Source organism: Dermacentor silvarum, chromosome 7 (assembly GCF_013339745.2).
Source record: "Dermacentor silvarum isolate Dsil-2018 chromosome 7, BIME_Dsil_1.4, whole genome shotgun sequence".
In the NCBI taxonomy this organism is placed as follows: Eukaryota; Metazoa; Arthropoda; class Arachnida; order Ixodida; family Ixodidae; genus Dermacentor; species Dermacentor silvarum.
In genome coordinates, this window is record NC_051160.1 from 145,174,568 (window position 1) to 145,189,609 (window position 15,042).

General features: G+C 45.3%; 1 protein-coding gene across 1 annotated transcript in view; it reads left to right on the plus strand.

Annotated features, from left to right (window-relative positions):
* Positions 1-3,449, plus strand: part of LOC119459266 (uncharacterized protein K02A2.6-like) — a 12,607-nt gene extending 9,158 nt beyond the window's left edge. The window contains exon 3 of the mRNA XM_037721080.1: positions 3,186-3,449. Coding sequence (XP_037577008.1) covers positions 3,186-3,449 — 264 coding nt within the window. The remainder of the gene's footprint in view (positions 1-3,185) is intronic.
* Positions 3,450-15,042: the final 11,593 nt, after the last annotated feature.

The following is a 15,042-nucleotide window of genomic DNA, read 5'->3' on the forward strand; positions in this document are numbered from 1 at the left end:
ACCGTAGTAAAAATGTCAATGCCAACTCGATGCCCTGGTTGCTCAGGCACTGGGCGCATCTTCAGTGGTTCGCGTGGCTGACTGTACGTGTATTTCCTGCGAACTTCTGTACAAAGGCTTCAATGTCGCTATTCATACCTGGCCAGAAGACCGCTTTTCGGGCTCTTCACTTGCATTTGTTTATACCCAAGTGGCCTTGGTGAATTTTGTCCAGTGTTTTGCGCCTCATGCTGGCTGGAATCAGAACCTTGCATCCCTTCAGCAGAACTCCCTGGACTTGGGAGAGCTCGCCAGCAAATGACTTTAGCTGGCCTTCGACCTGTTCGCCTCTGCCCAGACGTTCTAGCACGCTGCTCAGGTACTGATCTTTACTTGCCTCAGCGATCAGTCTCCTTAAACTTATATGACTCACACGAGACGAAACCATACTCACGGCGTGTACTTCCGCATCATCAGTGTCGGTGTCAATGTCGACACTTTCGCTGTTGATTAAGGCCCGAGACAGCATGTCGGCCAGGAAGAGAAGTTTTCCTGGAACAAAAACAGTTCTAATGTAATAACGAAGTAGTCGCAAGAAAAAAGAAAAAAACGTTGTAGCCTGGGTGGCATATCACCGATTGCCTTCTGGGATATCGCAATCAGTGGTTGGTGATCAGTTTCCACAATTACTTTTCGTCTATATATGAAATGATTGAATATTTCACAGCCGTACACAATAGCCATCGCTTTTTTTTGTCTATCTGCGAGCCATTCTGTGATGCATCGCACGATATCTTAGCTTCCTTCGCAGGGTGAAAAAGCGACAGTAGTGACTGTTCGCTCATGCTTTCGAATAGATGTTTCCACTCTTTGGCGTGGTTCGCTGTCCATTGAAACACTGTGGCCTGCTTGATTAAGCTTCGCATCAGTGTGGTCCTGTGCGCCAACGATGGTAAAAATTTGCTGAAGTGGTTTGCCACGCCGAGCATTTTTTGTACTGATTCTTTGTACTTCGGCTCTGGCATGTGCCTCATGAATTGTATCAGGAAGGAACTCAGCCGCACACCCTCAGTGCTGATTACGTCGCCCAGGAATTCTGTGTTGTGCCAATTGTGCATTTGTTTGCGTTGAAGGTCAACCCCGCTCTTTCCGCCGCTTCTAGATCTAATTTTAATCCTTCATCATGCTCTTTCGTCGATGTTCCCCAGACTAATATGTCGTCGACATAAGCCCTCACGCCTGGGAGACCCTCGAATATTTCATTTAGAATTTTCTGAAAGACTTCTGGCACTGACGAAATTCCGAAAGGTAGCCTGAGGAAACGGCACCGCCCAAAAGGCGTTGCAAACGTGCATATTTTTCAGGTTTCCTCGTACAACGGTATCTGTTAAAAGCCCACGTTTGCATCGAGGCGCGTGAAAAGCGTTGCTCCGGCCAGCTCCGCCTCTGTCTTCTCGCGTCGGCATCTGGTAGTGTTCCCTTTTCATGCAATCATTAATCTTCCTCGGGTCCATGCATACCCTAGGCCGTCCATCCTTTTTACGCACTGTTACAAGCGGACTTACAAAGCCAGTGCGCTCTGTCACCTCGGCAGTGATCCCGCCTTGCTCCATGCGTTGCAGCTCCTCACGCAGTGGCTCCCGAAGGGCTAGCGGTACCCGGCGTGCTGGTTGCACGACCGGCACGGCATCATCGCGGAGAACCATGAGGTAGCGACGCTCCACGCAACCTGTGCCACTGAATAGATGACGGAACTTATCTGCTACTCTTTCTGCTGCATCTTGCGACACGCTGTGCACTTGACGAGAAAGAAGCCGAAGGCGTTCGCATGCTTGAAATCCTAATAATGCTTGCCCCTTCCTCACGATGAGAAATTGCAGGGTAGCGTTGTGACCGTTGAGCTTCACTCCCGACGTAACGGTGCCACAATGCTGAATTTCGCTCCCTCCGAAAGACAACCAAGTCGCGCCGCTGGGCTTCAGTGATGGCTTTGTTGATGGCTTCAGTGATGATCTTGTTCAAGACACTGAGCGGAAGAATGTTGGCTTGAGAACCGGTGCCAACTTTAAGGCACACTGACGAGTTGCCAACTTTTGCTTGCACAAGCCAGTCGCGTTCCCTGACCGTGTTCCTCAGAGCGACGTTTAGTATATCGAAGTCCTCTTCGGCGCCAGTGAGCTCACTGATTTGTTGGTTTGCTTTAAAGCAGACCGCAAAAGGGTTCCTTCGCTGGCATTTGCGAGAGGTAAGTGCTCCGTGGAGGGTGTGTTCGTGCGCACCGTTGGCAGTTCTATGCCTGCTGTTCTTTACGAGGGCCAGAGTGCATCTTCTGGACCGGGCTCACTTGCTTATGGTCCCGTTCCCACAATTCTTGGTGCGCCGATGTTGCTTCGGAAGCCTTGCAGACCTGTTCTGCCGTCTGAAGTGTCAGGTTATTATTTCTTAGTAACTTTTCTCATACGTTGTCATCATTTCTGCCAAAAACAACTTGGTCCCTCACTGAACACCCCTAATTTGCAGAGCCATGCTTTGAGTTCTCAAATGCCGTGAGAAGTGTTCGAAGGGCTCACCTTGCTGCTGCATTCGCCTCCTGAACATGTACCGCTCGTATACTTCATTATTTTGGGCCTTGCAGTTTCCGTCAAACTTGTTGGCTACTGTCACGTAGTCGCTGTTGCTTTCGCCGTCGGAGAAGGTGTTAAATACCTCAAGGGCTTCTTCCCCAGCATTAGTCAGGAGCAGCGCAGTTTTCGTTGACTCTGGTCGAGGCTTCGCTGGTTCCATCGCCGTCAGGAATAGTTCTAACCCCTGTTTGAAGAGTTTCCAGTTCTTTGCAATGTCCCCTTTTAGGTTAAGTGATTCCGGTTGTCGTACGAAATCCATTACACGAATTCTTTCTTTAGTCCGTCCAGAATTTCCTAGATGTGGGCGTCAACGTTGGCCACTTCTGACACCATGTTCCAAGGGGACAAGAAGCGCAGCTTTATTCAGCAGCAGGTATTTATACTGTATGCACCAACAGAGGGCAAGTGCGTATCAGTCAGCAATGCGTATCAGCTACAGTTCTGAGCCGGCATTGCGCAGGCTGCCCATCGCGCATACGATACAACACTGTCGAAGTTCAGAGATCACAGAGAATTGTCTGAATTCAGAGTCTCAGCGCTCAAACACAACGAACGTTCCGTCCCTTCAACTTCATCGTGCAGGGCTTTTTGGGCTTGCTGCTCTCTGCCGACGACGGAAATGCCATGCTGATCCTGGACACATGGACTGCGCAGGCCTTGAGCCCAGCGATCCTTCACGCGCCAGATATCCTGCCGTTCGCCACTGTGGAATCTGTGATACGTCACACATCGTGCACCTACGAGGGAAGCTGGACGCATGACCTGCAAGCAGCGCCAGCCCTGAATACCGCGACTAGAAAAGCGCATGCACCGGGCAAGGCAGGCTACATATGGGCACTCAAATAATGTGGACACTTAATCCCTTCATCTTCATCGTCCAGGTGAGGAAGGAACATGGAATTTGTATTCGATCGAAGAACCGTTCCTTGGCCGTGCTGCCATGCCCACAGCTGTATTGTGGGATTGTGTCGGATTTTGTAGACATAATAAGAAATTGAGTGCTTCTTAGTGGCACCCGCCACGGTGGCTCAGTGGCTAAGGCGTTCCGCTGGTGAGCACAAGGTCGCGACGTCGAATACCGGCTGCGGTGGCCGCATTTCGATGGAGGCGAAATGCAAAAACGCCCGTGTGCTTTCGTTGTAGTGCACGTTAAAGAACCCCAGGTGGCCAATGTTTATCCCGAGCCCTCCGCTACAGCGTGCCTCATAATCAGAACTGGTTTTGGCACGTAAAAGGTCAGAAAAGAAGAAACTTTTTGGTGGCGATGTTGAAGCAAATCCTACGCCTGAACTAGCCCTAATCGCGAAACAGAAAAAGGAGATTGCCGCCGACATAAAAGAGAAGCGCTTGACTGATATTGATAATAAGTTTGCCGTAATAACGGAACTGGAAAAGAAGGTCGAGTCTTATCAAGAAGAAAAAGAAATATAAAGCACGCAGCGAAACTATGCAAAAAAGAATCAATTACATTGAAAATAAAAATCGAAGCCGCCGGTACAACCTCAATGTTTACGGTTTAGTAGAACAGGAAGGAGAAGCGAGCGAAGGCCTGGAACAGGCCATAAACAATCATCATCATCCCCAGCCTATATTTTATGTCTACTGCAGGACGAAAGCCTATCCCTGCGATCTCCAATTGCCCCTATCTTGCGCTAGCGTATTACAACTTGTGCCTGCAAATTTCCTAACTGCATCACCCCATCTAGTTTTCTGCCAACCTCGACTGCGCTTCCCTTCTCTTCGTATCCATTCTGTAACCCTAATGGTCCACCGGTTATCCATCCTACGCATTACATGGCCTGCCCAGCTCCATTTCTTTCGCTTAATGTCAACTATAATATCGGCTATCCCCATTTGTTCTCTGAACCGCACCGCTCTCTTCCTGTCTCTTACGTTAGTCCTAAGATTTTTCGTTCCATCGCTCTTTGTGCGGTCCTTAACTTGTTCTCGAGCTTCTTTGTTAACCTCCAAGTTTCTGCCCCATATGTTAGCACCATTAGAATGCAGTGATTGTACACTTTTCTTTTCAACGACAGTGGTAAGCTCCCAGTCAGGATTTGGCAATGCCTGCCGTATGCACTCCAACCCAATTTTATTCTTCTGTAAATTTCTTTCTCACGATCAGGGTCCCCTGTGAGTAACTGACCTAGATAGACGTACTCCTTTACAGACTCTAGAGGCTGACTGGCGATCCTGAATTCTTGTTCCCTTGCCAGGCTATTGAACGTTATCTTTGTCTTCTGAATATTCATCTTCAACCCAATTCTTACACTTTCTCGATTAACGTGCTCAATCATTTGCTGTAATTCGTCTCCATTGTTGCTGAATAGGACAATGTCACCTGCAAACCGAAGGTTGCTGAGATGTTTGCCGTTGATCCTCACTCCTAAACGTTCCCAGTTTAAGAGCTTGAATACTTCTTAGCATGCAGTGAATAGCATTGGAGAGACTGTGTCTCCTTGCCTGGACCCCTTTCTTGATAGGTAACTTTCTACTTTTCTTGTGGAGAACCAAGGTAGCTGTGGAATCCTTGTAGATATTTGCTAAGATATTCACGTACTCCTTGCCTGTACTCCTTGATTACGCAATGCCTCTATGACTGCTGGTGTCTCTACTGAATCAAATGCCTTTTCATAATCAATGAAAGCCATATAGACGGTTTCAGTGTTTACAAACAAACCTCGCTTGCCGCTGATTGGTTGCCCCATCGGAACTTCCGGCAGGAGAGCTAGAAGCACTTCCGGCTATGTTGTTTGAAGACATGCGTGACGTGAGGCTGGCGTGTCGATGTTTGCACTGCTTGGTGGAATCTGTGATGAGCTGATTCTTGATCGTGAATATTGTCGAGATGACGAGCCACTACTTTAAGGCGCTTAGCACCGAAGCAAAAGATCGGTATCGCCAAAAGCTGATGTTTAGAGGCTGAGAGCTGCCCGATCCACTGGAAGATGATGTGCGATGATGTCCGGGCTCCAAACACCTTCCCTCAGTTACAACCCCGGACAACAAGCAGAACATCTTAGTGAGGACATGCAATGAACGCAGACTGTTGTCTTCAAGGCAGGTAATGGGACTGCCGAAAACTAGAAAAACTTTAATGGCACTTTTTTCTTCTTTTTGGGGTTTTACGTGCCAAAACCAGTTCTGATTATGAGACTCGCCGTAGTGGAGGGTTCCGGATTAATTTTGACCACCTGGGGTTCTTTAACGTGCCCTACAATAAATGCACACGAGCGTTTTTGCATTTTGCAATGGCACGTTTATTGCTGCAAGATGGAGGATGAAGTGGTAAGCTGTGCATGTGTACATGTACATGTTTTCTGCATCATATGCCTTGTTTCTGCTTTTCAATATACATTCACAAATAACTGAACGTTCTCAAAACTCGTTTAGTGCAAGAAGCCTAGGTCGACTCAAATGGGACTAACTTAAATGCTCACGAATTTACCATACTTATAACAAAATGAAACCTGTAGTGTTGCGCACGAGATTGCAATCCATAATTGGCCTCCATTAATTCGTAAATGCTTTTAGAATGTGGCCGAAACTTCCTACATGCATGCACGGAAATCGCTAACTTTTCTGCGATTCTGCTCTGCGATACTGATACGAATGCTCACATGCCGCCGCGGTGGCTCGGCGGTTACGGTGCCCGGTTGGTGACCCGAAAGACGCCGTTTGGGCCCCGGCTGTCACATTTCGATCGAGGCGAAATGCTAGAGGTCCGCGTACTGTGCGATGTCAGTGCACGTTAAAGAACCACAGGTGGTCGAAATTATCCGGAGCCCTCCACTGTGGCGTCCGCCATAGCCTGAGTCGCATTGGGACGTTAAACATGATAAACCAGTGCGCACATGTACCTAGCTAGTAAAGCTGCAGAAGTGCACTTATGCCCCAGATACGAAAAACCATTAAGATAAAGCGGCGGCAGCTTGGCACCCGCTAAACAATAATTTTAACTCATATTCGTAGCATGGCGATCCACGCCGAGGCAAGAAACTGGACGAGCGGGCAAACTCGGGGCGAGACTCGAGCTGCTCTCGCGTGAGTTGCACGACATACGGCCAGAACAATCGTGCAGTAGCACTTTCATTATTCAGCATTATAGCAGTCCGGCTATTCCACGGAGTAAAGTACCTTGGATAAACTGAGCAGAGCAAATCTGGGAGCTCTTGGTAGGCTCCCAAATTTTAAAAACACCGTTGAGGAGTAAACGTAATGAAAACAGTCGATGTTCCAAGTGCTACTCGCCGTCAAGCAACACACTGAATGCCACAAGTCGCACTTATATCGATATACCCGAGAAATAACACAGAATATGCGCTGGGCGAGCGCGAGCGAACAAATACCAGAAAAAACGAGCAAAAGAAACGGCTACCGGAAGTTTCCTAGGGGCGCCGGATGCCGGTGCACAGCGTTGCCAGAGCGCGGTGGTGCTGGATGAAACCGTCTATAGAGATGTTGATTGTACTCCGCAGATTTCTCGATTACCTGATTAATGACATGGAGATGATCCATCGTAGAGTATCCCTTCCTGAAGCCAGCCTGTTCTTTTGGTTGGCTGAAGGCAAGTGTTGCCCTGATTCTACTGGAAGTTAGTTTGGTGAATATTTTATACAATACTGAAAGCAAGCTAATGGGTCTATAATTCTTCAATTATTTAACGTCTCCCTTCTTATGGATTAGTATATTGTTGGCGTTCTTCCAGCTCTCTGGTACACTTGAAGTTGTGAGACATTGCGTATAAAGGACCGCAAGCTTTTCAAACATATCTTCTCCATCTTTGATTAAATCTACTGTTATTCATCTTCCCCAGCACCTTTTCCCCTGGTCATGTCTTTCAAGGCCCTTCAAACTTCATCGCTAGTTATACGCGTAGTGATGATGATGATGAGGATGATTTATTGGCATCCCCTTTGAAACGGGGCGGCGACAAATAGTCACCTAGCCTGCTTGATTTAATCAGGTATACTACACATGTTCTTAACTAGCATTTTTGTATACCTCTTATTATTATTTTTCTTTTTTAAAATTTACCTTGTGACGCTGCCTATGATTTTAAGAGATCAGGTCGTATCCATCTTTTCCCTGCTTTTTCCCACCAGTACTCCAATCGTCTATTGCTGATCTCTACGGCTGATCTGTTTATGTTTCCTTCCATTTTGAAACCAAGTGTTTCTGGTAGTTGCACGTTACCTATGGTTCTCGCTGGGTGGATCCCGTCGCATTCCATCAGGATGTGCTGAGTGGTTTCTGGATCTTTACTGCAGCATGCACATGTCTCATCTAGTTCCAAATATTTGTTCCGATATGTTTTCGTCCTTAGGCAACCGGCTCGAGCCTCAAATAGCAAGGCACTGCCCTTTGTGTTATCGTACAAATTTTCCCTTCTAATTTCTTTCTTCTCATTCTTGTAAATCTCCATTGTCCTTTTCGTTTCCATTCTTTGCATCCAATTCACGGTCTCTATTTCTCTCACTTTCTTTCTGATGACTCCTGGTTGTCTATTTGCAGTTTCGATTATCCTGTACTTGGTTGCCAACTTCCTTGACCTCTTCCTCCATTCTGTGTCTACGCTTTTCATGTAGAGATACTTGTGCACTTTAGCCGCCCATTTATTTTCATCCATGTTCCTGAGCCTTTCTTCAAAACTAATTTTGCTCTGTGCTTCTCTGACTTCAAAAGAGGCCCAACCCATGTCACCCTGCACTGCCTCATTTGTGGTATTACCGTGGGCTCCCAAAGCCAACCGGCCTACTGATCTTTGGTTAACTTCCAAACCCGCCAATTATATATCCGATTTTAAGCATATAATGGCATTTGCAAATGTTAGCCCTGGCACCATTACTCCTTTCCAGATTCCACACACCACCTCATACTTATTGTGGCCCCACAGTGCTCTGTGTTTCATTATTGCTGCATTCCGCTTCCCCTTTATTTTAAGATTATCTTGGTGGTTGTTTGAGTAATTCTTTCCTTCGTTTATGTGTACGCCGAGGTACTTATATTGCTTCCCTATGGGTATTACTTGCTGTTGAATTGACACCACGAAGTTACTCGTGTGTTCATTAAAGATCATAATTCCTGATTTCTCTGTGCTAAACTTAAGGCCTAGATTTGTCGCTGCATTCCCACAGATATTCGCAAGTATCTGTAAATCTTTTTTATTGTCCGCTAGTAGCACAATGTCGTCTGCGTACATCAGTCCGGGGACCTGTTGCACCATTTGTCCATTACGCATGTAGGATAAATGAAAACCTAATTCGCTGTTTTCCAGTCGTCTTTCTATACCCTTGACGTAAAGCGTGAACAACAATGGTGACAGAGGGCATCCTTGTTTCAATCCTTGGTGAATTCCCGCCATTTCATTTCCTTTTCTACCTTCCCATACCACTTGTACTTGGTTGTCTCTATATATCTCCCTCAGCAGCTCCACGAAATCGTCATCTATGCCTTCGTATTGAAGAATATCCCACAACAATTCCCTGTATACGTTGTCATAAGCTCCTTTAATATCTAGAAATGCTATCCATAAAGGTCTTTTCTGAGCTACTGAAATCTCTACGCACTGAGTTAGTACAAACATATTGTCTTCTAAGCGTCTGCCTGGCCTGAACCCATTCTGTAGTTCCCCCAGTACATCGTTTTTCTCCACCCACTTCGACAGTTCTAATTTTATGGCTTGCATTGCCATTCTATATATCACCGACGTTACTGTAACTGGCCTGTACGAGCTCGTCTTATCCTTATCTCCTTTGCCTTTGTAGATGAGATTCATCTTGCTTTCACGCCATCCAACGGGAATTTTCTTTGTTCTAATCACTTGCTCTATGGCATTAGTCAGCAGTGCCTTGCTTTTTGGACCGAGGTTTTTGATTAGCTGTATTGGGATTTCATAGGGTCCTGCTACCGTGTTGTTAGGGAGATTTTCTGCTGCCTTTTTCCAATAAAAGCTTTCTATGCTAAATTTTGATCTCTCTGGCCTCTCTGCTGTTGCTGGATCTGTTGTCTGATCTGTTGTCTGAACTGCGCTTTTTCTCGTGCCGAAGTTATCCCTAATAACGTCTGTGATGTACCGCATCGCATCATCTCCTTCGTAGATGTTACCGTCTTCATCCCCTCCGAGTGCTTTTATATGGTTCCAGAATCTTTTTGGAGCGCTTTTGTCTCTTTTGTGAATGTTATGCACCCAACGTTCACTTGCGCATTTAATTTTTTCTTGCACGAGCTCACTCGCAACCCTTTTCTTTTCTCGGTATGTATTCCATCTAAGGAGTACCTCTTCTTCTTGCAATCCCAACTTTTTGGCTTGTCGATGAGCCCTAGATGCCTCTTTACGCTCTTCTATAGCTTGTTTTATTTCCTTGTTCCACCACTTACGTGGTTTCGTCTTGCCAATCCAACAACTGTTTTGCCGTGTCCGCCTTATTTCATGCTGCATAACGTCCACCAGTTCCTTATATTCCCAGACTGCTGTAGGAAAATCCTCAATTTTCTTCTCTATGTTGTTTGCGATCTCTCTTATTTGCTCGTCATTCATTTTAAAAAATTCTGAGGCTATTGGTTCATGTTCTGAGCTAGTATCTCGCCAAAAAATTTAATGCTAAACGTCTATGATCGCTTCCCAGGCTATTTTTTCCATTTTTGTCTATTATCATTTGGTCTAGTTTTTCGTAGACCATTTGTGAGACTAAGGCGTAGTCGATGCATGACTGCCTGTTTCCGCATTGCCACGTTACCTGTCCATGACACTTATTCTCCCTGTTAACTACGCCGCAACCTGCCACAACGTGCGCGCGACGCCGCAACCTGCGCGCGGGCTTTTCTCGACCAGCCACGCACCGATGAACATGTGGCAATAAACGTCGCTTCGCCCCTAGTGCGCGCCGCCGGAAGCGCTACTGGTGGCGACCTTGCTCATAACGCGCGGGAGAGTAAGCAGCCGTCCACCGTAGTTTTCTGCGTCGTTGTTCGTGTGTCTCCGCTTAGTTCACGTTTACCCCAGCCAGCACATCACATGGGGCCAACTAGGGCCGATGATGGTTTTCAGTCGGCACTGGCTGGGCCGCAAAGGCCCGCCGTTGCCTCCGTAATGCCAGTGCTGGCAAAGCCACTGTAACAGACATCCAGCGCTGGCCCTGCTTTGCCGGTGAATGTCCGTTAATGGCTAGGCCGGGCGTCGCAACTGGCTATCCCGGGCCTGCTTTGCCGTAAGAGTGCCGTCATTGGCTGTACATCTCTAAACATTGGTTAACATCGTCCGTTCAAAGCTATAGGCATAGCCACATTGTTTAGCAGTTCTGATAGACCCGTAAATATCGGCCTGTCAAACAGAACGGCATTTCAATATTGCTTTTCACGCCGCATTCCCTGGCCATTCCCGATTATATATGTTTACAGCATGCAATATTTATTTGAATTTTTCACCACTCACGCCAACTAACGAGATCACTCTGGTATTTTTTTTGTTTCTTACTAAATTATTATGTAAGTTCTGCATATTTTTTTTCGTTTTATTACAAAGGCTGTTAACTTTCGCGTAATTGTATTTATTGTGTTGAATCATTCGAACGGACATTGTTAACAAGTGGCACAAGGGCACGCCATTATAATGCGTCAATGCGCGCATGCCGTGTGCATCCTCAATAGGCGCAATAACAAATTCAATGGGGTATATAATTAAAAAGCATGTGCGCTTACATGTGCGTCGTTTAAGTAGTGTTGCAGGTAGTGAATTGCAAAACACTGCATAACTTTATGGTGCAATCATCTGTACCGCTTGCCAGTAATGCCGTCGCTAGCTCAACTTCTGTAGCGGCTGTAAATTTTATTGCCAGTACAATACAAGGCATTTTGGATGACTGCTCCCTATATTAGTTTTCTGCATAGAGAGCATATCGAACTGTGCAGTAGTGTCTCCTGTGGCCAGCTTCATTATAATCTTAGGTGCCTTTCCCGGAAAACTCTGTCTTGCGTGTTTTTTTTTTTTTTTTTGATGCCAGATGATTTTTTCAGACCAACTGGCACAGTAGGCGTAAATTCCTCCCCGCAGAAAGAACAGGAAAAAAAAAAGAAATGGCGCCATGTTGAAGAGGAGGTTTCTGCTGGGCTACTGGTGCATATTTCTAAAACAAAAAACAGCCAATAGAAGAGACAAGAATGTGAGACAAACCCAACACTAACTTACAATGAAATGCGTATTTTGCACGACGCCAAATATATCTACACTGAAAAGAAAGGGGAAGGCGGAGAACAGAGACAACGCGACAAGAGATATACGGGGGTGGGAGGGGGGAGTGAAGAGAAAGGTTTGGTCAGACGACCAAGACATCTATACAAGGCGCTCTCCGTTGGAAGGGAACAGAAAATAAAGAAAAATAAAAAAAAGAACAGGAATGTTCGTGGCCGGCTGCGCCATTCCGAACCTTGACGGATGGCTGAAAGAGTTGAAGTTACCGACCTAGGACTGAGAACGAAGAACGAGGCTAAGATTAAGCAGAATACAGGAATATAGAATGGAAAAAAAAGAAGAACGCTACTGGATAAAAATGTAAGCTACTGAATAAAATTAACTTCTGATTAAAAAGTGAAACAAGCATAAAGAAAAAAATACTACTACAATATATATACATTTTTCAAGTAGGTGAACTCTTTTTGTGAGAGAAACACAGAATTGAATAAATTTTTCGCTGATGTTTGCATCTTATATCAGCTAATCAATAAACCTATCGTTGTTTTGACTTTGCAAAGAGTGATACATAAGCTTCCTTATTCCTTATTAAATTCAGGCTCCCACTTGCACCCTGAACGACACACCTCTGGTAACTTCTTCCTGTTGTAGATAAATATCTCGGCATACACATCACACACAACATTTTTGGAATATGTATGTTGAGTTTTCAATTTACCAATGCCAACCGCATGTTTGGATTCTTGCTCCAAAATTTTCTTCATGGGAAGCTTTTATTTTATAAATCTATGGTTGGGTCAATCTCCGAGTACACTAGTTCGGTCTCGCAACTCTCGAAAGTGTCCAAAACCATGCCGTCCTTGTTTTGTTACATACAATTGCTCATGTGTAGCCAGTGCGTCTTCTACAAAATCATCGCTTGGTTTACCTTGTCGCCGTATGCGATCTCGCTTGTGTTTGTTTATTACGATTTATTTTATAACTCCCGCTGCTTAAAGGACATATTTTTCTACCTCCCACCTACGTTTCTTCTCGCAGCGGCCAGGTTTGAAGCTTTCTTGTTTATGAAAAGAAAAAAAAAAACTGCCGCTTTTTTATGTAAAGCCTTCGGGCTTTGACACTATACTAACATAATTAAGTAAATTAATATGGCGAACTTGAACGAGATCCTTGTACTCGCTTTTTGGGCTTCACTTATATGTTATGCGCCGCGTAATGTATTGTCGCGAGGTTTCATAGATACGGCTGCCGCTACAATGTGTCTATTCATTGTTTTTCCGAAGGGGGAGGTTGTATTATTTAACTAGAAGCAAGAAATCCATGGGGGCATGTTAGCAAGTGATGCTGTGCGCCGGATTACCCCTTTGCGCACACGTTGTCTTGCTCTACCGTTCTCCTGGGATAATGAGCGCAAAAAAGAAATAACGATGAAAACATTCATTGATCAATTTGAGTTGTTCTGCCGGTCCATTTGTCATGTTTTACATTTCAGCTACAATATATAATAAAATCAACACAAGTGCTACTGCTCCTTCAGCCGCAGCAGCTTTTGGAAAAAGAAAAAATAAATAAATAAAAGAATAAAAAAACGTGCGCGTGTCGTTCTTCACTACTATCAGGCGAAGTGACGTCAAAATACCGAGAATGCGTTTCACTTTCACCACGTTTTCCCGGCGTTCCCTCGCTTTGCAGTGTAGAAGGTATGAACGGTCTATAATGCGCACAGCCGAGCCTGCGTTGCTAATCAGAACCGGATGGGCGCACAAAGAAGCGTGAATAATGCCCTGTCAAATTTGTTGCTCCCTGCGCGGACCTCGCCCGCTTCCAAAAAAACGTGGTGACTCTCGGAGGACGAGGGACCCGTACACATTCTGCTTCTGCCTGTGAGTTGTCGTAGCCCACATTTCTGGCACCATGTTTTGCTTGCGAAGCATGCATCAACTTGTCCAGCAACGTGTTCAGTACCAGCGGCTTGACCTTCGGCACTACAAGCTTGGTTCCACACTGCTATTGGGTGAAACATGAACAACTAGCAAAACGTTGGAAAACTGCATTTACTGCAAAATAAACTCAATTATCGCAAGGTAAGTACAATTGTCTTATTTTTATTCTCAAGTATAGTGTTTCAACTAAGTGCATTGCCTAATACGTGTATTTTGTTTTTTTACAGAGATAATGTACGGCCACTTTTTACTATGTACGTAGACGGTGCTGCACCGCTTCAGCGTCAGCTGAAACGCACTGTCTGTTTGAAAACACGCAGAACGGCACATTTCGGCTAGTACACTCAAGAAGACCAAAGTTGGATTGTCGTAATTCCTTACTCAGGAAGTACATTCTGCGAGCTGACTGGTGTTCAGAACTTCTTGCAAGAGTATAATCTGTTGTATTAGGTGTTTATCATGAAACAATGCACCCTTTCTTTGCTACCTCTGTTCTAAAAGCTTACGCATTACCAAAGGCTAAGTACAGCTACCCACAAGCACTTACGAGAAGTCTTGTGATGAAGGCATAATTAATCATAATTGCCTAGTTAGAACAAAAGTCGCATATTTAGATGCAGCGGCATTTCCTACCTAATTTTTGCGTATTTCTGCTTCTTTTTTTCAGCTTCAACAATTTGTTTGAATGGACAAATCATATCTGTGGGAGATTGCCTTCAATATAATGAACGCCATCATGGACCATGCAGTTCAACTGCCGTGCAGCCTGCATGGGAAGAAAAGCAAGAGACTGTTTAACACCCGGCTATGCAGAGTGGGAACAGGTGATACGCATTTAATTTCTCACTTTTGTACCTTTTGCTTATGTTAAGCACTGCTGACAGTGTTGGGATAATAAAGGTATATGTATTGTATGCAGATGGTGCCTGAGAGACGCAGACATCGACATCAACCAAGCGCAAGACTTCATAAGAATGTGGCTGCCAGGCGCCGTCGACTATTGCAGAAGGCGGCGTTACGCCGAAGCGGCTCAACCCCCCGTAGCGTCATAAACAAAGCTTTCGTAGGTGGCCCACAGGATTGGGGATACGAGCTACAATCTCTATCAACCTTTTTTAAGACCAATAAAGAAATTGTTCATATTATTTTGTGATTTTATAGTAGATTATGGCATGTTGCATCGAGCATATACCGTGCAATATTTGCGTAATTTAAAATCGTAGGAAATAACGGCATCGCCCACATACATCACAATATGCCAATATGGCCATGTCAGTGGGTAATGCGGGACAATAAATTGACTAAA